At 44.4% G+C, this 24407-nt stretch overlaps 1 protein-coding gene across 3 annotated transcripts in view; it reads left to right on the top strand.

The window, feature by feature from the left end:
• The first annotated feature begins 1743 nt into the window (after positions 1-1743).
• The window catches only part of wwc1 (WW and C2 domain containing 1), a 36651-nt gene continuing 13987 nt past the window's right edge, over positions 1744-24407 (top strand). Inside the window, exons 1-10 of one of the 3 annotated variants that reach the window (XM_069716536.1) lie at positions 1744-1935; positions 2221-2371; positions 11859-11968; positions 12102-12305; positions 12733-12809; positions 13033-13112; positions 16843-16972; positions 20919-21065; positions 21659-21729; positions 21963-22208. In XM_069716536.1, coding sequence (XP_069572637.1) covers positions 2253-2371; positions 11859-11968; positions 12102-12305; positions 12733-12809; positions 13033-13112; positions 16843-16972; positions 20919-21065; positions 21659-21729; positions 21963-22208 — 1184 coding nt within the window. In that variant the 5' untranslated portion in view covers positions 1744-1935; positions 2221-2252. Of the gene's footprint in view, positions 1936-1980; positions 2372-11858; positions 11969-12101; positions 12306-12732; positions 12810-13032; positions 13113-16842; positions 16973-20918; positions 21066-21658; positions 21730-21962; positions 22209-24407 lie in introns of those variants that run through there. The other 2 variants (XM_069716527.1, XM_069716519.1) reach the window with 2 other exon arrangements.

The following is a 24407-nucleotide window of genomic DNA, read 5'->3' as shown; positions in this document are numbered from 1 at the left end:
AAAACTGACCTTAAATCAGTAAAAAAAAAGAAAAAAGAAAAGAGAATCCATTCAGCAGTTCAGGACTTTGACCTCCAGAGGGGGCTGCGGTTTTACAAATTTGTTTACGGGCCAGTGAATACAAAACTGGAAAGCACTACCGATTGTTTATGAGAAATCAAACAAAGTGAATTAAATAGAAACCAGAACAGTAAAACTTTCAAAACTCCCCACTTATCACAAAATAAAGGTTGCAATAACAATAAAAAATAACCAATAAAAGATGAATGACTAAGCACAAGTAGGCTACAAAACTGTGACTTTATTTTATTATTGTCATCAATAGGCAGAGTAACTACAGCCAATTAAAAGAGCCAAACACAATTCTAACCATTAATATACAAAACATAGCACTTATAAGATTTTATTTGATTCCTTTTTTTTTTTTAAATCATAAAAAACAACTATCTATAAAAATATATATATATTTTTACATCATTTAAATATGTACAAAGCATTATATTTAACGGTATAGCTGCAGCGATGAGTTGATTTATTGCAGCCTAATCATTTTAAGGCATTTCCCAAACAAAATGTCAAATATTTGATGGATTTTAGATTTGAAAACCTGAAAGGTCTGACTTTTACATCACAGAGGGAAAAAAAAAAAAAAAAAAATCACTCTGATGTGTTTTTTTAGTTCCTTTTTTTAATTTTTTTAGAGCAAACAGCTAATTGATTGAACAATTAATCAGAAGATACATTTGTGATGATTGTCTTTGTTAAAAAAGATCATATCATATCATAGAAGAAATCATTCAACACCACGTTTCTCATAATAGGCTAATTAACTTAAAAAAGTAAGTTCATTACATTTTGAAACCTATTTAATGACTTTCAATTCGATCAAAATCACACAGGCTATACAGATATATATATAAAAAAAAAATCAAATATGTTTGATAAGAGTCTCTCAGTTAGATGCACTGAATGTTCTTGTTCATATGTCACAGTTTACGAAAAGGCTCGTCGTGAATTCGCGTTTGACCGGAAGTCTTATTTTGTCGGCTGAATTTGTCAATAACTGTTTTATTTTGAAACCGGAAGCGGTGTCGGCGACCGTTATTAACCGTACGTGACTTGACAAGCGGTCGACAGAAGTCACCGGGACTGAGAGACTTTGCCGCCGCCGCCGCCGCTCCTCCTCTCCGGTCCGCGTTTGAACGGAGACTCGAAGAAGCCAACGGCTGAAGTTTAGTCGCGGATTTACCGGATGTTCACGGATTCGCTCGTTACTTTCTTCCCTTCGGCGGCGTTTCACGGTGTTCGTCCGCCTCCCTCCCCTCCTCCACCACCACCGCCACCCTCCCCTCCTCCACCACCACCGCCACCACCACCACCACCTCCTCCTCCAACCCTCTCCTCCCACCAACCCCCGCGGCCGGCGGCTAGCATCGGTTACCGCTGCTAAACATGGTGGCCTGTAGGCAAAAGGAGAAGAGTCGAGCCGAGTCTGGGGGGTTTTAGAGCTTCTTTTTTTTATTTATTTATTTATTTTTTTACACACGGACACATTGAAGTCTTCGTTTCAGATTTTATTTGGGAGGTTTGTGGACGAGGACGCGAGGAAGAGGACCACCACCACCACCACCACCAGCACCACCACCACCACCAGCAGCAGCATCGGATCCGTGGACTGTGGATAACCGTAGTTTCACCTCAGAAAGTTGTCACCAGCCCGCCTCAAAGTTTTTTTTATTTTTAATTTTTTAATTTTTGGGAGGGGGGTGGGGGGGGGAAAGGAAAGTTGCAAAACATGCTGGAAAAACACGTCGAAATTGCACGTGCACGTTTAGTTTGACCACCTGCTGTGTCGATATCACGGATGGCGTGACGCTCACGTAGAGATGAATCGGTGCACAAGTGCAGCCTGCTGGAGCTACTTTATCCTCTGAGGTAGTTTCTTTTTACACCCCCTCCACCCTCCTTCCTCCCCCTCCTCCTCCTCCTCCTGCCCTCCCACTTTGAGGTTTGATTCATCGCTAATCTGTGGATTATTATGGATTACTATTATGGCCTAATCCAAAACGCGCCCGACCGGGAATTTTAGGAATAACTTCTGCTTTTGGTTGCTGGTGCTGCTCCTGCTGCTCCTGCTGCTCCTGCTGCTGATGATGATGCTGATGATGATGATGATGACAGAGAAAAGCGATGGTTTCCCTTCGTTATGATTTTGAGTAGAGAGGAGTTAATTACATGGAGACTCGCCTGACATGCCAAGGAAGGAGTTGCCACTACCTGAAGGTTGGGAGGAAGCCACAGACTTTGATGGCAAAGTTTACTACATCGACCACGTCAACCAGTGCACCAGCTGGATCGACCCCAGAGACAGGTAGGACACGTGGGGAGACAGGTGTTTGTTGACCTTTTTTGACCTTTTGGCAGGTTGTCCATCCACAGTCAAACCACATATCGAATACGGCGTGTGCATATCGGTGTAACGACTTGAATTCATGTCAGGTTATTTACAACATAATATGACAAATAATAATAATAATAATAATAATAATTTAAAAAATGTGTTACAGCATTTCTTTTTACTGACATCGGGCATAATATTCTCAATTTCGAGCGAATTTGTGTGCCGTTTACATCTTTACTCGCCTCATTTTTCACTGCGCGCCCTGAGCGGTGCATTATTTTGAACCTACCCGGAGATGTTGTCCCGTGTTGATGTTGCAAGTCAAGTCGCTCCTTTGTGATCAGCTGCCGGTCCGTAAATCCCAGTTAGATCGCGTCAAAAGAAGACGGAGAAGGAATAAATCAGCGCCTCCAAAGTGTGCGACCAAAAGGTCGTCAGTAAAAAACAAAAAAAACCGAGCAAATAAAAATAGAACAAAATGTACATACATGAAGTAACATGTGCCAAAATATAACAGTCAAGTGTTCGTAATGGCACAAGGTGACTCGGACACCATAGTGAAATAGAAACCTGCATGTGCAATGGGATGTCAACAATTTGTTGTTTTGGTCCAAATTCTTGGGAAAAAAACCCTTTTTTTTTGTCTTAAAGTAGTCATTGGAGTTAAATCTGCAGAATGCCTGGAAAGGAAAAAGGAAAGGAAACCAATGGCTGCCCTGAAGTGTCACACACACACACACACACACACACACACCACGGTCAAATGAATGGAAGTCAATACCTGGACAGTTCAACCTCATCGCAAAGAAATGATGGCAGCCAATGGCGACCTGACTCCTGAATGGAAGTCAATCGCTGCCTGGAAGTTTCAACATCCCAGTCATCAATTTTCTACATTTTTCATGCTTTCTCTCGACTTTCCCCGGTACTTTTGAGGTGGAGAAGGAAAAACGATCTGCCGAAAGTCCACTTAGCTCGTCTGGAGCTTTCAATCATTCTTTAATTTTTACTTCAAGAACCCAATTTAAGGAAATTATTTTTGTTTTTTGCTGTTCGGATGCTTTCGCTTAAAAGCGCTGTGCTCTGAGAGAGTTTGAGCTGGCAGAATATCTGTCATTTAAATACCTTCCCGGTTGGTCGGGCGGCGCGTTGTATATTTTGTGGGAAAAGGCGATATCTCGGTCACTAGGAAGGAGGTGTAACGCATTTTTTTAAAAAAACATTTTTAGAAAGCAGAAGGCTTCATTTTGATTTGAGTTATTTCCTTTCTTTGCTCCGTTGCACCCATCCTGCTCATTTACATTCCTGTAATTAGAAATCAGGTCTGGAGATGTGAGTTACCTTTTTTTTTTTTTTTCTTTCCTCTTTCCTCTCTTACAGAAATCCATCAGTGTAATAGGCTTAACGTGCCGAGCATGACACAGCCCCGCTTGTACAGAACAACACGGTGCAGAGGGGAGGGCAGATTTTCATGGCGACTCGTTTTTCATCTTTACCGGTTACTTAAGACCCCTCGGACTTTGACACCAAATCCCTTTAATGGCTTATGTCTGGAATTCTTAAATCTTACAGTTTTTTTTTTTTTTTCCTTCTCTCCCGTTTGATGGTTTATTGTGAGAGAGGGCGAAAAAAAAACCACACAGATTCTTTTCTTATTGCGTTAGGCTGAATTTGTCTGCAGCATTTTTTTAAACGCGTTTTAACTTGTGGTCGATGATGTCGTCCAGCTAACACGACACACAGACAGTAGTTAAATGGCATTATTATCAACAGTAGCGCTTTCATAGGAAGTGGACTTGGACATGTTCTTTACTGACTTTACTTTTACTTTTTGAAAAAAAATAGATTCATCCCTGCACCAATTTTTTTTGAAGGGGGTTAATAACTTTGGGAAAACGGTTTTGGTAAAGAACAGCTGATTTAAAAAAATATTTTTTTTGTGTGTGTGTGTGTGTTTTTATTTATTTGTGTAATTGCCCAGATTTGTGCACATGATAAAGAAACCTATTTACAATTTTATTTTTCAAACCCTCCGGCAGGTTGTGGGGCTCAGAGGGGTTCATCCAATATTTGCGGGAAAATTCCCATGATTCCTCTGCAATAAAGTCACTCAACAGAAGCTCGGCTGAAGGCATTACGTAAAGGAAACGTTCTTTTGTCAACAACAATAACTCCTCATTTACAGTCACCACCAAGACCCTTCAACCTCTCCTCATCATCAGACATGCCGGTAGACTGGGGGGGGGGGGACACAAACTAAACCGACGGGGGTTTGTGGGAAATGTGGTCTTATGAAGAGCGTGAAGCGACCAAATTTAATGAAATTTTAAATAAGTTTTAGACAAGAATTTTGAGTTTGATGTGGATAAATGTGGATAAATGTGGAATTTATCCTGCAAACAAACACGTCTTGTTCAATACAGTTCAAGATTTGGTTGCAGCCTTCCGGTTATTTGGGCTGTTGGGGAGACCACGCACACGCACACACACACGCACACACACACACACACACACACACACACACACACACACACACACACACACACACACACACACACACACACACACGTCGTTGGTGTAGTTCCAGTCTAAAAGATGGCAGGTGGATTGTAGACTTGCTCCTCTGAGCGAAGCCCCTCCGGTCGCTTTGCACTTCAGACTTCTCGAAAGGCGCAGGGGAGGGAAGGGGGGAAAAAAAACCTTCGCAAACAAAGTCCCGAACAAAACAACACACACGCACACATTCCTGAAACACACGACGTGAAGGACCGAGCAGACTCGCCAACCAAAGGCCCGATTCATCTGAAATCCCTTTCACTGCCTGCCAAGGTGCACCGGGTCAAAGTGCAGCGTGAGGCCCTGCAAACTGTTAACTGGGATGTGAACAGAGGCTGCTGCCGCCGCATCGCTGTTTTTAATACATAACCGAACCTTTACTCATCCGCAGCAGCTCACCAAGCAGCATTAAGTTCTTGTTCATGCAGTGAAATAGATTCGTTCACATTACGTCTGCTCTGATTCCTATTCGTAACCTTTAACCCCCTACTCCTCCCCCCCCATAACTCCATATCGCAGTCTTTCTTCTTTAGCTGCAGGTGAGCGTTTTTCAGGACTGTTATTAGGACCTTTTTTAAAAAAAAAAAAAAAAAAAAACGTTTTATTATTATTTCATCCATTCATACGACTTTGCTTTTTAAGTCATTTTGGTTTTATTGCGTTTTTCCCTCTAAAGCGCTGTTGCTCATTTTGTTTGATTGCGTGAGCAGGAGACGAACGAAGTATCTATCCATCTATGATGTGTTTCTGATCAGGTTTTTCCACCAAAAAAAAAAAAAAGTTAATTTATCTAATTAAAATGACATCTTGCTCCCTTATTGTGAATTACAGACTATTATGTTGTTGTTTTTTTTCCCACAAATCTCAGTGAAACCTGTTGCTGCACCTGCTCGTGTTGTGGTGCAGCATCTCTAGCACCATCAGTGAAATCCCTGGAAGGCACAGTGTTTCTTAGTTTATGAATTATAGATGCTCAAGAACATTACGGGGCCGTCCTGAAATTTTGGGGGTATAAACCACCAAAATGACCTCTTTTTCCTTCGCCCTCAAACTTCACGGCGGATCGAAATAAAACCAGTGAGAATTTCAGGAATTCATTAATCAGATTAAGAGATTTCTCAAGAATTTTGTTTAATTTTTTTTTTATTATGGCTGCAGCCTTCTTTCTGTCGCATCACGAAGTAACTTTCTGTTCAGTTACTTTACTGCTTTTAAACGAGCGAAGCACCCGGAGCGATGACACTACGCTCTGATCGGCTGGTCGATCACAGTCGCAAACATTCGTTGGCATTTCCGGTGACTTCTCTGGCCGGGCAAGAACGGGAAGTACAGATGGTTCAGATTGCTGAAATATTTCCTGCCGTCAAACTGTACTTAGTGGAACAATGAGCGCTGTTGACGAGGCAAACGTGTTCGACCGGTTATTAGTCACAGGTGGAGGGAAAGCACACAGGAATGTCGGGACTTCACCGTCACCGCATGTGTTTTTGGGTTCTTCGGGGATCATCGTTCGCGGTTTAATGACTACCCAGATGACACGTCAGCTGATCGCTTAAGCCGTTCGCTTTAGATTCAAGTTAGAGATCAACCTCTCCCGCGGGAGGGAGAAGAAAAAAAAAACCACCAAAAAATGTGTGAGGAAACGTAAAAGAAATTCAAGGGACGAGACGGTTTTGAAATTCACTCGCTGCGGTCATGTGAACACCCGTCCATTAGAGTCCGGCGTTTCAGGAATGAAGACGGACCGCTAACCTCGATCCGAACACCGGCGGCTCTGCGTGCGTGTTTTGTCTTTTAAACTCGGCATTTGGAGGAAGTGCGACCGCTAATATCTAATTTACCTGCGGGATTTCTTTTATGAAGACCCGCTTTTTGCCCATAAAAAAAAAAAAAAAAAAGAAATCTTCAGAACAAAATATCTGCTCTGCGCTATAAAAAAAAAAAAAAAGAAAAGACAGAAAGAAAAGGAGCTCCTTTTTAATTCACGATTGCGAAGTTAAAGGACTAAAATGACAAAAAACTAAAAAAAAAAATGGGACAAAACAAGGATAAAAAGTCAAATCTGAGGATGTTTCCTAGGGAAAAGAAAAAGAAAAAGAAAACGCGCCTATAAAGCGCTTATAAATTCTCCCAGGTGCGATCTCACCCGTCCGACCTCGCGGCGGCGCATCGAACGCGTGACGTCGGGTGAAAGGAATGTTATCTGCCAGATAACACGCTGCCGTCGGGTACGAGGAGGGTAATGTGCAGAAAAGGCTGAGGCAGGTTGTCTTTTTATTCAAAGTTTATGATAAATTCCTCTTTCTTTTTTTTTTTTTTTTTTAAATTCGGAGGCCTTGTCAGTTTCAGCCTTTCCGGACGACGGCGGCGGCGAGAGGGCAGCGGGGTGGGGTGGGGGGGGCTGGGGGGCTTTTTGCGTACGTGCGATTGTTTTTTTTTTTTACCGTTTGGACCTTGAGCGGGCACGGACGTTCATTTTTCCAAGCCTCGTAACTCCGCCCGAGGAATTTATACGCTCTGAATGAACGTTCCCCCGCGTCGCCGTCTGACTCACCGTTCAGCTATGCAGCTCGCCTCCCTGGGTGTTTGCACTCGGCCGCACGCTTTGTCAGTTTGCATCAGAGCGCCGGGGCTGTTTACCTCGGTATGTGAAACCTTGGAAGGGGGTGGGGGGGTTGTTGAGACTCCACTTGGACTGGTATCAGCTTTTCAAAAGGCCGATAATGACACCGCTCTTCATATCTGGGATACAAATTAAAGACGCCAAAAACAACAACAACAACAACAACAACAGCATCACATCAAATTCTGTTTTGTTTTCCTGCTCGGCCACAAGCGGCTTTTCGCGTGGCGCTGAAACTCTCCGTCCAATCGCGTGCTTATTCCATCGGCGGGTCGAGCAGATATTTGTTTTTTTTTTGCGGGGTTAAGCGGTTCCACCAGGCCGCGTTCATCCACAGCGGGACGAGACGAATCCTCGCCGCGTCCTTTTTCATTTTAAAATCCACAACCGCCTCATAAATGTGGCTCCGGATAAGATAGGAAACTAAATGAAAAACACTGTTGAGCCAAAACAACAACAACAACAACAACAACGCGTTCTACACGAGCGGTAAATTACTGCTCGTGGAAAAAGTCATTGGGTTTGAACGCTGGAAGAGAAGTCGACCACCTGATGACAGTTTTAACTCCCGAGCGCTGCTGAGGTGGATCTTTTCACCGGTAACAGTCGACTAACCCGCAGACAAATTAACCCGAAACCTAAAGACAAGCGTATTTGTAGTTAGTAACACTGACTGATGTCATTGTACATAAATGCAGCGCGATCATGTTTTTAAATTTTTAAAAATTTTTTTTTTAAATCAGGCAGCAAGAGGCTCATTTTGTGGTCCGTGACTTCCGATTAGTACATAAACATCCTGATTTTGGATATTTAACGCCACAGCCGATAAACTGTCTCCTCTTCTTCTTCCTCTAAGGGTGTCGATGTGTGATTCAACTATGATTAGGCTTAAACCGTAGTAGCATATTAATTCATTTAAAATTGATATTTTCAGTTCTTATCAGTTAGTAGTCTTGTAAAAATACAATTGCCTTTGCCGGATTTAGCAAAACAATAAATCGCCAACAATTCTTTACCTTTTTTTTTTTTTTTTTTTAATTTTTTTTTTTTATAGTTTCTCGTTTATCAAGCAAACAGTGTGTTTCATGAGTGTAAACTGAATATCTCCGTTTGTTGACAGATTCAGTGACTAAAAGATGTCGCAACGGGCAATTACGATGGAAGTTTAAAACTTGAATCGCATCGATAAAGAGATTGATCAACAAGAGATTAAAAGAAGTGCCAAAACCAAAAATAAATAATAATGTAGGATGTCCGGTTTACGGCTGATGTATTTGTTTACTGTTACTGGTGGTGTTTTTTTTGTTTTTTTTTGTCCCACATTATCTGCTCCCGCAGCCGCCGCAGGCACTTTGAGCACTAACGCGGTGAAGCATGTGAGAAGCACTACAAGTGGCTATTGAATGACGGCCGGTGAAATGGAGGCCGGGCCGCCGCTGCCAGCTGGTCCTTCGCCCCGAGGGGGTGAAACTGTGACGGGGTTTAGGTCAGCGACTCCCCTCGGCCCGGCGATCAGAGGACAGGATTTAGAGGGAGAGGGCGAGAGAGAGAGAGAGGGAGTGAGAGAGAGTGAGAGTGTGAGTGAGAGTGAGAGAGAGATAATGGGATGTGAAACACCCAGCCGGCCAACCGGGCGGCCTTTTTCTGGTCTAGGCGGTTGGCAGCAGCCTCCCTGTCTTCCCGAGCTAAATTTAGAGCAGGGGAGCTGAGGGAGGGGCGGGGGGGAAGGATGGGTCTTATCCAGGACCCCCCCCCCCCTTTTTTTTGTTGTTGTTGTCATCATTCATCTGCTGAAAAAGGATTCAGTTTCTCCCTTCAGCAGTCCAGTCGCTGCTGTTTGTCTGCAGTCGCGAAACACGAGCGGAGAAGAAAAAGCCAGAGATGAGTTTCGATTTTTTTCCTCCTCGTCGTCGCTCACGAGGGAATCGGCCGAGAGGTCGATGGGGATGTTGAACAGAGCTCAGCAGGATCTGTCCATCTGATCGTGTTTGTTATCTGTTTGTCGATTGGTACTGATTGCCGGTGACAACCGGGTATTGTTGTAAAAACATTTTACTCGTAGCAAAACAACGCTTGTGTAATTGTCCTCTATAAAAATGAAGGGCAGGACCGGAGCTGCTCGTGTTCAGCTTCTCACTCATAGTTTGTATAAGCTGTGACACGTGGTTCAGCTTAGCTATGAAACAATAGGTAATGCTGAGTCCAGCCAAAGATGTTTGATTGGAGACAAATGCCATCCTGTAACACGTCGATATCTAAATAGGACGTATGCAGATTTCCAGGTCTGCATTTTTGTTTTCTGGCACTGCTGGTGTACCGCAAGGCTGATTTATAGTTGTTTAAAAAAAAAATCCTTATTGGTTATATGCAGTTCAGCGTTTATCTGAAAGGAGCTTCCGTCTCTTTAAATCCAACCCCTGTTCTGAATGGAGGCTACGAAAACAAAATAAACAAACAAACAACAGATTTTTTTTTTCTCTCAACCTTAGCAACAACTTTAGGAGTTTGTGTAAATGCTCGACATTGACAGGCGTTGGTGAAGTAGACAATAACATTTGCATTGGCATCTGATTGCCGCGACTTCCTGTATCCATTTCAAACTAAAAAGCTGACCGTACAAATTAAAAGCCCTCTTGCCTTTTTTTTATACATTTGACCGGGTCTTGTTCTTACAGTGCAACATGTTGTTTCATGACTTTTTTGAAGATGGGTTAATGAATATTAGGTCCAATGTAATCACTTCCAATGAAAGCCAAAGGTTTTAGCTCTCAAATGCTTTTTATTTCAAGTTTTTCAAAGGCTTAGAAATTACGATTTCAGTAAACGTTTGTGGAAACATTTGTTATGGCAATACAGTTTTACAAATATCAGGGCTGGTCAAATAATCAAATGAAATTTCTCACTGACAAATACCACTTTAAAATTGGCCCGGTTTTTAACCGCCGTCCTGTCGTTTCATTTAAAAAAATATATATATCTATATATATATATTTCAGTAAATGCATTACAGGAGTCTGAGCCAGAGAATATGACCTAAAAATGCCATTCAGAGAGGTGGCTATCGGTCCGGGGTGGGAAGAAAGCTCTGGTTCATTTCGGCGTGGCGGCTGCAGTGCGGTCGGTGTCCGGTCGCCGTGAGTCTGAGGGTTGCCCCGGAAACCTCTAGGCGATACGTCAGCGCTGCCTGAGGAATGCCACGGGCCGGTTTCCTCCTATTGTAGGCAGCTAGAGCCGCATCCCCCCCTCCCCCACACACACACACGAGCACACACACACACACACACACACACACACACACACACACACACACACACACACACACACACACACACACACACACACACACACACACACACACACCCCTTTCTCCTGTTCCCCCCTCGGAGGTGAATAAAGGACTCAATGAAACAGCAGACTCTCCTCCTCCACTCTCTCTCACACACACACACACACACACACACACACACACACACACACACACACACACACACACACACACACACACACACACACACACACACACACACACACACACACACACACTCTCAGCAGACCTCCTCCTAAAAATGCTTTCAGAAAGCGAGCCGCGATCAACCTGATAAAAAAAATATTGCAATTCTTTGGTTGTTCAGACCTGCGTGGGTCCGAGGTTTTAATGTGGGCCGGACAGAGTTCGGCTTCGATAAAGATTGTGAAATGAACCATTTTACAACTTTTAGCTTTGTATGAAGCTGCATCCAACTATTATTTTCATGATTTATTGCTCTGTTAAACAACAACAACAACAACAACAACAACAAAAGGCCATCACGGTTTCCTGAAGCCCAAAGTTGACATATTCAACAGTCCAAAGATAATTTTCACATGAAGCAATTATTTTTGCATAAATAAACAAAGGAAACAAGCAGGAATTGGTCGATTTCTGGGATTTGCCACACAAAGGGGAAGGAATGTCTTTCCAAAATGTCTCCGATCAGCATCTGTCTTCTGATGACTTTTGTTTTTTTTTTCTGTTTGAGGATTCAGCTCCAAACTCCACACCGTATTTACAGACCGGATATTCTTCCAAGTCGAGCAGCCGTTTAAAGATTTGTGAAGGTTTTGAGTGACCGACCCGGACGATCGACCCGATCTAACGGAACCTGACTGTGTGTGTTGTGTTTGAAAGACACAACACACACAGCATCCTTCATCAGCATCCTCACGTCTCCGTGACGGAGATGATGTTTGTTTGTTTGTTTGTTTGTTGATCTGTTTTTCTGACCCCGTCTCCTTCAGGCAGACGAAGCCTCTGACGTTCGCTGACTGTATCGGAGATGAGCTGCCGGTCGGCTGGGAGGAGGCGTACGACCCCGTGGTCGGATCGTACTATGTCGACCACAACACCAGTGAGTTTCGCCTCCGGCTGCTGCTCTCCTCGTCTTTCACTCCCTTCGACCGTCCTGTTCGTTAACGCCGGACGTGTTTCTCGATCCTCTCTCCTCTTCCTCCTCCTCTCTCCTCCTCTTCCTCCTCCTCCAGAGAGCACCCAGCTGGAGGACCCGCGGGCCCAGTGGCAGCGGGAGCAGGAGGCCATGCTGCGGGACTACCTGGCCGTGGCCCGCGACGCCCTCAGCGCCCAGAAGGAGATCTACCAGGTGAAGGAGCAGCGTCTCCGCCTGGCGCAGCAGGAGTACCGGCAGCTCAACGACGCGTGGCGGGACAAGTCCACGTCGCAGACCAGCTGTGAGTGCCGAGGAAGATGCCCGAGGAAAAGCTTTTTAGGCGTTGTTTTGGAAGTAAAAGGCGTTTCGGTCATTTTGTGTGTGAACAGAGACGAGCGTCTCTTTCATTTCTCGGATATTTGTTCTTCCAATAAATCAGTTTGTTTTCAGAAAGACGCACACGAGGGGATAAAAAAAAAAAAAAAAAAAAGGGGACGGTGATAGTTTCTCTCATGATGCTTTACTTTTTCTTTGAAGTCCCACCTGATAAAACAACAAGTGAACGTTTCTCCCGACATTTCTTTTATTTAACAGCTTCACACACATTTCAGTCTGATCTCTCGGGTGTAATGCAAAAAAACAAAAAAAAACAGGAGAGAGCTGTGAGGGCCAGTTCTTTAACACGTCTCTTTTTTTGTTCTTTTTCTTTTGTCTTATTTTCCCTGCAGTGAATTCCAGATCGTCCTCGTCCAGCAAATACGACCCAGAAATCCTCAAAGCAGAAATAGCCACAGCGAAAAGTCGGGTAAGACAACGTCCCTCCTGATTTGAAACTCCAGAACAAAAATCCTCAGTTAGTAAAAAGTCCACTCGATGAATCCTTTATTTCTGATAATATGTCCCGATTTTTTTCACATAAACTCCTCGAATGCTAGAAAGTGTGTGTTCAAAATAGTCCAAACAGAACTGTAGATGTTATTTTTCTTGAAATTATTTCCAGCCCTAACGGTTGTGTCTCTTGGTCTCAGGTGAACAAGCTGAAGCGCGACCTGGCCTGTATGAAGCAGGAGCTGCAGTACAAAGAACAAGGCTTCGAGACACTCAAAGAGTGAGTGACTACCTGACGTCTTCACGCACACGCCTCCTGCTTCTACCTCGTCTTTAGAGGAGTGTGCGTGAGTGAGTGAGTGAGTGTGTGTGTGTGTGTGTGTGTGTGTGTGTGTGTGTGGTCCGCTTGTGTCCTCTCTCAAGGGCACACGGTGTGACAGGTGTGGATGTTGACAGCTGAGTTGATTTGGGACTCGATCCTGACGTTCGAGGCTACCACCACCACCACCACCACCACCACCACCAGCCTGCCTCATTTGATTTGATGAGCCGAGCGAGGCAGTCAGATCCTGACCTAAATAGCAAGTGTGTGTGAGAGAGAGAGAGAGAGAGAGAGAGAGAGAGACACCTTCCTTCGGTCTTTGCCGTGTCATATTCTGACTGTAACACACCTCTTGACTGAAGCCGACTGCCGAGACTCCGTTAGAGTTTACGTTGCTTGACGGGTAGAAGACCGCTCTGATTATTTGTCTCAGCTCTGAGGTGGAGACAAACAGTCCGCGTCAAACCTTTTGGATTCATCTTGACAGCAGCTGCCTCAACAGAAGCCGGGCAGGATATACGCTACCCCCCTCCCCCCACCCACCCATCGTACATAAGCTTTTACTCTCGTTACATCCAATAATAGGGCGCCACTGTGCAGAGGAAGGAAAGGAGGGATTTTAAACATAAAATAAATATGACTAAATACGTTTTCAACTTCGACCCACAGCCACAGCTTAATTGTCAGAAAGCGAAATAATACACCTTCACCTGGTTAACAAGTCGCATCTTTAGAATAGAATCACCGCCGAATGCGGAAAATGAGCTGAAAAACTCCCGACTTGGTTCAGCCTGAAGCCCTCTTACTTCACATGCCGTGTTGCTTGTTAAAAATGTCTGCGCACCGAAACCTGTTCTCCGGTTGGTCCCCGTGTTGGTTTATTTTCGGACACTCGGGCACTTTCACAATTCCCAACAGCCCGAACGCGCGATTAAGACCCAGTGAAGACGAGGGGACTGAACGGGGGACACGGATGTCCCCCTCCGATCGTCACTTTCGTTGCTCGCTGGCAGGAAAAAGGGAGTAAAAGAGGAGATTCAGTCACACGAGAAGCCAAACTTTCTTCTCCGCTCACACATTTAAAGGAGGGAATCTTCAGGCCGTCTCCCGTCATTCGTTTGTCACGCTCTTATCTTTTATCAGCCACCTGCTGCAGAAGAGATAAAGCAGCTGAGACTTTGTGTTGTTTGAATTTGCCCCCCTCCCACCCCTCCCAGCATGTGTTTAAAAAAAAAAAAAAGCAGGTGAAACAGCTGCTTATCACCTTCAGCATTATCACACCTCATTAATCGCTGCGTAAACGTAGAGCAGACAGGAAACGGCACTTCTGCCCGGCCCACTTCTGCACCTCCGAAATAAGGAGCGAGCGCCTTCGAATGTCAGAAAACGCAGCGGCGAGAGCCGTCGGTTCGGGAACGTCGGCGGACGGACGCTGGATCGAACAGGAATGTCCGGGTCTGGGTTCTCGTGCCTCTCGCGGGAGGATTAAAGAGTAGCCGAAGGCAGAGCGGTCGGACGGCATTCCTCCGCGGCTCTTGCTCTCTCCTGTTTCAGTCGTTGGACGGCGTTCGAAAACAGCCGATCGACTGTTTGCAGAAACAGGAATAGGAACAGGCCCACAATAAGAATGTCCCCCCCTTGGTTTGGATGCATACAGCATAAAGTGCTCAATGTAGAAGGCCGGGAGTGAAATCCGAGTGATCACAAGATGATTAAATATACAGGAATTCAGGAAGAAGAAAAAAGTCCCCCTCCACCCCCAAAAACCCATAAATTGAATAAAAATAATGAAAGCAGTGATGAAAGCCTGCGAGTAGAAACGGATGTATATTTGGATTTATGAATTAAAAAGCGTGGAGGTTTTAAAGGTGCGGACATTTGAGAGGCGGGGAACTGTAGGATCAAGCGGTTGTGGAAGCTCGAACTTCTGGCCCACCGGTTCTTTACGATAGACTAAGTTGGGATCAAAAAAAAGTTCACTAACTCGCAGAGAATCGAGTTTTCTCTTCAGGTCTCCCATCACCCGCGGATGTTTTTTTTTTCTTCGTCCTGCTAAAAGCCCAGCTGGTCCTGACAGTAAAAGAAAGACTCCTTCGTTTTAAAATGTCAAATAAACCGTGTAACGGCAGTCTGTTCAACGTTTTTTTAAATTTTTTTTTTTTTTTTTAGCTTTGGTCAGCTTTCTGTCGCCTCTCTTGTGCTCGTTGGGATTTTTTTAATTTATTTTTTGATCATGGAAAGGCTTTCGCTCGGCGTGAGTCCATGTTCCAGAGGGACTTTGAGAGGATTACTTGTTCCCTCTGCCTGTTACAGACAAGTGGCTCCCCCCCCCCACCTCCCTCCTCCCTCTCCCCACCTTCCCTCCCTCACTTCCTCATTCTCTCTCTCTGTACCTTGTTGTCTCTCTCAGTCTCGGCCCTCCCCTGGTCCCTCTCTGAGGAATGTGGAAGGACCAGTTGTTGGGATGCATGCATGACTTGCTGATGACAGGGTTTTACACAAGCTGGATGTTTTTTTTTTGGTTTTTTTCCTGCAGCTGGATCTGCCCACAAGTTTGAGAAATGTCCCACGTGTCAGCTGGAAGCAGACATTCAATGGCGTATGGAGCAGTACGCCCACACTGAGATTTCGTAATGTGTGAAAGAAAAACAAAAAAAAGCCCGCGTTACCTGCATTTTACTGCTTTTTTTTGTTTTTTTTTTGTTACGTCGTTTTTCAAACGGAGCAATTATTACTGACAATTATTTACTCTTTCTCGATGAATCGATTCATCATTGAAGCGCCACGTAGAAACGGGACGGGCAGCCCCCCGGTTTCATGAACACCTACGCTGTTTACTATACGTACCTATATAACAACAGATGTTTTTGCACCAAATTTTGATTTGCGTTGCTTTTAGTTCCCGTTTTCCTTTTTCTGTGAAAATAAGAGAAGCAGTTGCTTGTTTTTTTTTGGTTGGGCTTATTAACTCCTTATCATTTAAATGTTATTTAGCTTTTAGTTTAAAAAAAAGACTTTTTTTTTTTGTAATTATAAAGTGTATTGGGAACCGACTGTTTGGTGATTTTACACTTGAAATAAACTCATTGATTATTTTGATTTGTTGACTAAAGCCAAGCAGAAACTAAACAGATTTAACTCCATTTTAGAGCAGCATCAGTCGACTGATTTATTTTTTTTTCTTTCATTTTTCAGAGTCAATTTCTGACAGATTGGACCTTCCTTCATGTCCAGTTTGAGTTTCTGATTCATTCCCAAACCAATATATCGTTGAGAATCTTTAAGACTACCGTTTGAGAACTACCAGTTCACATGAACATCTTTTTTTCAGTTAACGGCTCGATACAAAACCTGAGCTTCTGTGTCAGAAGCCCGATTAGGAAAACAAGAGTCAAACTATTAATGACCCGAACACCGACTCTTAGTGTTTGAGAGTTTTGTGTTTGTATTGTATTTGTAACTCAAAAAGAGGTTCAGTGCTCGGCCTTTTCACACAGAGCAGTTTAATGGAAGTCAATGAGTGACGCTGCTGTTAATATCTTTGCCCTTCTTTCTTATAATGCCGTTGAAGCCTGTTGATTGACGGCCAGTCAAAGGCTGCGGTTACACTGTTACACTGACCTCCCATCTCCTGTCTCCCTCTCTCTGCGCCTCCCCCACCCCCACCCCCTCTCCTCCCAACCTCCAGGATCGACCAGAAGGTCTCCAACAGCCCGTACGGCTTCAAGCTGCAGGAGGCGCAGGCCATCCTCAACGAGGTCCGCTCCATCCGGGACGCCATCAGCTCCGGGGAGAAGGAGAAACAGGAACTCATGCAGGTAACGCTGAATTCATCGGGAAGTAGCGAGGTGTGATGCCACCGATTCATTTGCATCAGAGCCGGTTTAAAGCGTGTTGAGTTTGAAGCTTCCTTTTAACATTAATCATGACGTAAATGAAATGGGAAACCACTTCACAGCTCCGTTGAAGCGGTTCCGGTAATCGAACAAACACTTCTAATTCCTCACCTCATTTATCTTAAATCCGCAACATGAGATTAGTCAAAATTTTGTTACGCGTGTAGAAGTTGAGCTTTGTCTAAAGGCCGCTGGAGGCCGGATGTTCGATCATCTCGAGTGTCCGCTCCTCCACCAAACAAAAGGAGCAGGAAAAAGGAGACGGATTATCCAGATACCGACATCCGATCTGCAGAGCCACGTGGAATATGTCAGAAATCGCAGCTCGGCTGCAAACAAAAAACAAAACAAGAACAGTTTTATCCTCTGATCAAAGATGGAGTTTGTAGCTCTTGTCCTTTAGTTGAAGGAGAGATTCAACAGCTCCTCCCTCTGCTGCTTTATTTTGAAAGGTCAGATTGTTGTGGACGTAAACAGAGGATCACAACATCGATCCTGGAAAGGACATGTCTGGTCCTGAACCCCTTTTTAAAAGAATATATTTCCCTCTACGTGGGTCCACCTTATATCCCAGGAATAAAACCGTCTCTAAAATAGAGGGACTGAAAACTGTGAGACGGAAGGATTTCTGAAGAGCCGGAGGAGTGTTAGCAGGTAGATGAAGACTCGGGGGAGTCGGTACCGCTGTTTTAACACTTTTACATTCTAATTGCTGCCGTGTGGAAAAAAAGAAAAAGAGAGCAAGAGATATTAAAAGAGATTCATTGACTGAGCTGCAGGGAAGCAGGTGGTGTTTTTAGTGATGAGTTCAGGCCGGAGGAGCTGCGACGATCACTTTGAGACAGGAACGTGGAAACTATTTGGCAGCTGCGTATGTTAATACGGTGGAGTTTCATTTCTTTTGTAACTCGTGCGGTTTAACTTTTCAATACGTATTTTTCAGTAAGTGTTTTCGATCGACTGGTTGGAGCGCTTGTTTCGACGCAGCTGACGTCTCGAATGGAAGTACAGCAGAATTGTTGTCATTCAGAAGTGAGATCGGAAAGGTCTGCTTTCAGATGACGTCTTTTAGTGAGATTAATCGTGCTGAGCAGCTCGTGAGGTGGTGCTGATGTTTATGATGATATCTCATCTCAATCACAAATGAATTTCACGCTTCGGAGACACGAGCTCCGTCAAGAATACAGCCAGAGTTTAAAGATGGCAGAGAAGTTTTTTTGTTTTTTTTAACAAATGGAGGCTGGGATGTCGGTTGCAGATTAATAATCCAGTCTTTTCTTCTTTTTTTTTTATCTCATAGTTTATCTTTGTTTTTGCATAAATGGCACGCTCTCTTCCTCTCCTCCTAAGATTCGGTCTATATCTCCCCCCGCTCTCCTTTATTCTCCCACCATCCTTTATCACACGTGTCAGCATTGCAGTGCAAACTCACCCTTGTTTCCATGAGGGCTGCAGAGTGTATTAAAGTTGCATGATGGGAGTTCGAGTCTGCTCACAGGTGTATGTGAGGTGAGTGAAGATGAACTGGAAATCTTTCATATCTATATATATATACATCTATATGTATAGATATCTTTATATCTATACATATAGATGTATATCTATATAGATGTATATCTATATATATATATATATCTATATATATATATATATATATGCAGGCAACAATTTTTTTTAGAACATCTTTCAATAACGCTCCCCCACATGTGTATAGATCTGAAATATGAGGTCAGATCTGGCTGCAGATTTGGAGGTGGAGGGAGGAAAGTGTGTTCAATAAAACATAATCTGCACCGTGGACTCGTCGCTCCCACCTTCCCCCCCTTCCTCACCCGTCCTCCCCCTCACCATCTGCAGCTGACAGCTCAGTCTGCAAGTCTACGAGGCTGTCTGTTTTCGCGTGTGTGTGTGTGCGTGTGTGTGTGTGTGTGTGTGTGTTCATGTGGATATGCATACGTACGTATCTGCATGTTAAACAAGCCGTTTGCACCTTTTGAAAAGCATCAACGCTTTAAAGTCGCCGACAGCTGCAGAAACAGAGAGAGAGAGAGAGAGGTGAAGCGAAGCGACACGACTGACAGCCGCAGTTCGAAAAAGAGTTCAAACATTCCGGTTTAGCTTTGTCTTGTATAGTCATAACATAAATATCTTTATTGGTATGTTTTGGTAAACAAAGCACCTGTCGACCTTAGTCAGCAGTTTTTAATGCAGTAAAAATCACAAATCTGCAGACATCATGTGATGAATCATGTCAACATGGAGCTGCATCTCCAGGTTCTTTTTGTTTTAGCGGATTAAGACTTAAGTGAAACAAAACTACACTGAGGCTGGTAGAGTTCGATGTATCGTGAGAATTATTGCTTATCAAGTGACAACACGGAAAATCTGGGAGTTGGTTTCCATGGAAACACCTTTATATAACAGAATTAACCACACCTGTGGTGGTCTGATCTGTTGGGCTTCAAAACCACTTTATTTTTGATTTCATTTATCCAGACACAACAGTTGACCTCTCATTTGACCCTCTTCCACAGAGTAGAGATACAAAATTAAAAAAAAACCTTTTATAAATGCTTTCATCCCCAATACAGACACTTTATTATTTATTACCATTATTTCCAGAACTTAGAGATGCAAGATAAACAATAAAGTGTTTATGTTTCCTTATAAGTTTATTCAAACCTTAATTACACCTTGATCGCACTGTTGTAGGATTATGTAGGGAGGCCCCACCCAGAGTTAGAGACTTCAAAGGGAATGTTTTTTTTTAACTAATGTGTGTATTTGATGTAAAAAGAAAGAAAAAAAATAAATAATGGTTATCTGTAGCTGCCATGTGTTGCTTTACGCTAAAATGAAGCTAAATCAGAGTCCACGCAGGCAGGACGGCGCATCATCGGCGTCCTGTAACGCTGCCGTCATTCGACAGGCGGTGTGTTATTTATTTATTTATTATTAATTTTTTTTACGCCTCATCTGAAAAGCCGAGATAAGAGCGCATTCCAGCGGCGGCTTCAAAAAGCGCCGCGTCCGTAAAGATGAAAGGAGGATCGCTGTAACTTCAGGGGACAAAACACGCACAGGAAGTCGTCTTTGGCATTTTACACTTTAGTTTCTACACACGCCCGCGGCAACTTTTCTCTGAATGACTGCGCGCGGTCGTCGGAGCTCAGCCGCACTTTACGGGTGATTCCCGACAGCTTCAGCTGATCAAATACAAGGCCGGAGTGCAAAGGTCAACGGTGCAACTGTAAAAAGTCATTTAAGGCCTGTTGTGATTTCCGAGTTCATTCTTTTGTCTCTGTTTGATTTGGAGGATAATTGTGCTCTAAATTTAGTTTGTGAGCTTCGCTCTATTTTCAGACAGTATTTGTTCACATTTTTGCCAAATCGGCTCCATTTGAAACGATGCTGAATCGGCTCCTGCTGGCAGAACTTGAATGGAAGTTCAGACAAGCCTCACTGGGAAAACTTGCAACGGGGGATCGTTTTTATCACACAGCACTAATTTCGGATTTTTGGATGTTTATTGATCATCCGATCACCGATCGGCCAGTTTACATCTTATTTATCCGTGTAACTTTTTTTTTTTTTTTACATTCGTTTTGTACTCTTGTTGTGTTGCTCGACGTATGTCGTTGCCCTCGCTGCTGCTGTAACTTAGGATTCACCCTCCTACCTGGCTCCGCCACCGTCTCGCACTCGATTCCCTTCTGCGCGACTTTCTTTGTGCGGTTTCCTGCCGCGGTGTGTCCCAGTTTTCGTTGTCTTTTTTTTTTTTCTTCCTCCGCTGCAGATCTTTTCATGTCGCGACTCCTGTAAATCTGCAGCAGCTCCTTGTGTCTGCGTGTCTCCTCCGTTCGTACAGAAACTGGCGGTGTTGAAGGACGGCTTCCGGCTGGACTCGGGCTCCCAGCAGGAGCTGTGGGGCAGCAGCCCCTCGCTCGCCAACTCCGAGCTGTCCATCCCGCGGCTCTACTCCGACGCCGGCTCCCAGACCGACATCCCCGCCGAGGTGAGTCCTGCTCGGGTTCCGGTAGCGCTAAATTCAGCTTAGTCAAACAGGTGTAAAAAAAAAAAAAAGAATTACAAAACAGCGAGAGCATTAAATAGTTTAACCACGTCTGAGCTGACGAAGACAGAGAGAACCGGTCGACCTTTTAAAAGGACGAGTACAAAGCAGAACTGTTGAAACTGCTGAGCCTTGAACTCCATCTATTGTTTAATCAGATATCATCTGATTTAAGTCCTAATTTTGCCAACTCTGCACTTATGTTGGAAAAATCTTTAAACTGCTGAAAGTTTTTGGAGAAAAGCCATTAAGTCTTTTTACGAGTCATTTATTGTCATTTATTTTCAGATTAATGTCAGAAAATGTGACAAAGAAGCTTCCGGAGCTCAGGATCACATCTTCATATTACCTTTATGCAATATATACAATGATAAAATCAGGAAAAACAGCAGATATTCACTCGGTGAATCCAAACGGCTTCTATTTCAGTCCATTACGCAACAAACGGGTCGTTTAACCAAATACTTCAGAGAGCAGAGTTTTCAGTGGGTTTTGTCAATGAATGATGAGTTGTTGTTTTCTTTTGATCTGATCAGTTCATGACGAGCACCAACAAACTGGCAGAGAAGGTTCGTCTGAGCCTGAAGTACGAGGAGGCCAAGAGAAGGTAGGCGGCACTTTGCGTGTTTTACTTTTTCGCGTTTGCTGTCGTTTATTGGAATGTTTATTTTTTTTCATCATTTGAAGATGTGCAAAAATGTGATTGGATGGTGTCAGCAACCAAGTCTGAAACGAAGGCATCCAGAAGTAGAAAAACTACTGAAGACATTTTGGCGAGTGTAGGATGTTCGCATCCGAGTGGCCTTTCGTGATGATTCACGTCCTGAATTCTTCTCGCAGGATCGCCACCATCGAGGTGCAGATCGCCAAACTGGACAGCGAGGCGTGGCCGGGGCTGCTGGACCCGGAGCGAGACCGCCTCATCCTCATCAACGAGAAGGAGGAGCTGCTGAAGGAGCTGCAGTACGTCAGCCCCCGCAAGCGCCTGGAGCCCAACGACGCCGAGAAGCTGGAGACCGAGAAGAAACGTCTGGAGAGAGACCTGCAGGCCGCCAGGGACAACCAGAGCAAGGCCCTGACCGAGAGGTGAGCGGGGGACTCCGGAGGGCCCGGAACGACCTGGCCATCGCCACCCATATGAACCGGGTTGACAAAATGTTAGGAACGTCCTCTCGTACCAACCCAGAGCAGTTCAACAGCAACACAAATTGAGCGTCCAAATGGACCATTTAAAGGGATCAACGTCTCTCGGTCAGTCTAAATAACAGCTGGAACAATTAGCGTCCCGACGAAGCGACGATTTAAAGCTCTTGTTTTATACTTGATGCTTCACTTTCCAGTGGTTTTAGTGATGTGGCTGATTGGTGGATTTCAAAGGCAACAGCTCTTTAAACAGCAGTTTGAGCGTAATATTGTAATACCGTCTTCGTACCGAACATCGCGGGGTGATACGACCCGCTGGCGACACTTAAATACTCGCAAAACCCTTTTTTTTTCCTGTGTGCGTTCGCAGCACCAATACGAACGCTTGCGTGACGTGAGCCATCCGGGGGGGGCGTATAACGATAACGGCCCACTTTTCCCGGTGTTGTTGAATTCTTTCGCGCGAACAATAACGGGATAGTTTGAATAGCTCAAAGTGGGGTTGTAGGCGGTACCGGGCCTCACAGAGAGGGACGTAACGGCCCGTCAGAAAGAGCTGTCTGATGGCATCACGGTCACGATGGGGCCTCTTGTACTCGGAAGGTATATACTGTACCTCGAAGCAGGAGCTAGAAGACAAAGTTCTAGTTCTCACTTCTTGTGGCGTGGACACACGAAAGATATGACGCGCTTCATCTCACAGTTCTTGGAACTGTGAAAAAGTTCCCGCAGTGCGAAAGCGCCAATTCTACACCGATCAGCTGCTTAAAAGCAGCTCGTTCGCTCGGCTCGCGTCGGGACTGAAATAAAAGTGTCAGAAAAGCATCGCTGACGTGAGCCGACATCCAATAAGCGGTTCCACCTGGACCTGCAGCTCTCAGTCTAATGTTGGACCGATCGTCACGGAGAAGGTCGCGGCAGGCGATGATACGTCTGACCTTTCACGGACGTCAACCCTCCAGGATGATTATTAAGACCTAAAGATGGACGAGTCGCTCTTCATCTCTTCTTATCCTCTTTTTTTTTTCTTTTTTTTTCTTTCCCGTTTCCAGCCTTTTACAAGCCTCCATGTTCTGTTTGTTAAATCTCTCCAGTTTACGACCATTTTCCCATTTCCTGAATACCAGCTGGCAAAAATGCAGAACCACCGACATCCTGCATTCCCCCCCCCCTCCCCAACACACCTCCTCCTCCTCCTCCTCCTCTTCCTCCTCCACTCTCTCTAACAGGACTGCCGTTGTTCCCCCGTTCAGGTCAGACTACCTGAGCTCAGTCTCTCTTTGTGTCTCGTCTCCTGTTCCTGTAACCCAAGAGGGCTGCAGAGCCAGATCACAAAAAGAACCTCTTGTAGTCCACCTACACACACACACACACACACACACACACACACACACACACACACACACACACACACACACACACACACACACACACACACTGTATATTCCGCAGGTTCTGAAAATGTCAGATTCTTTTATTGACTTAAAATGAAACTGAAACCAGAACCGGTCGGACTAGTGTGGACCGGGTTCGTCGTAGGTGGATTCTTATCCGTCGCGGAGGCAGCTGATCGTCCCAAATTCATTCCGCATCAAAACAACGAGCTCGAACGTGAAAGAATTATATTTATCTACGAGGAGGAACCAGAAGGAGATGGTGTAAGATAGGGGTGTCACAATATACTGGTGTAGAAAACAACCAGGATATATATATATACATATATATATAAAAAAAAGTTATTATTGAAATTATGTTAATAATACACATAATCTAGTACCAGTAACTGTCAGATTTATACTCCAACATGGTAGTTGGAGCGCGCAGGAACTGCAGTATCCAGCAGCTGCTACCACAGCGCGTCCTGTGTGGCCACTAAGACACTCGACCCACGCCCGAAAAGAGTTCGCTCATCAGCGTGGGAGTTTTCCTCCTCGTGATAATCGTGTGACTCGTCAGTGCTCGTCTGACCTCCACAGACATCGTGGAGTCAAGTCTGGTTTACAGGAAGAGACAAAAAAAAAATCCACTGGAGAAGAACTGCTGCTGTTTTAAAGACACCAAGTATTATGAATAAATAATATTTTTTATTTTTCTTTGAAGTAAATTCATTAACTACTCTTGGCATTATTTTCTGAAAGCATC

Source organism: Brachyistius frenatus, unplaced genomic scaffold (assembly GCF_029030835.1).
Source record: "Brachyistius frenatus isolate BFR_SWC_R1_liver_20210118 unplaced genomic scaffold, ASM2903083v1 Contig_5, whole genome shotgun sequence".
Lineage (NCBI taxonomy): Eukaryota > Metazoa > Chordata > Actinopteri > Embiotocidae > Brachyistius > Brachyistius frenatus.
Note: the sequence above shows the minus strand (reverse complement) of the source record. Positions and strands in the feature narration are given on the sequence as shown.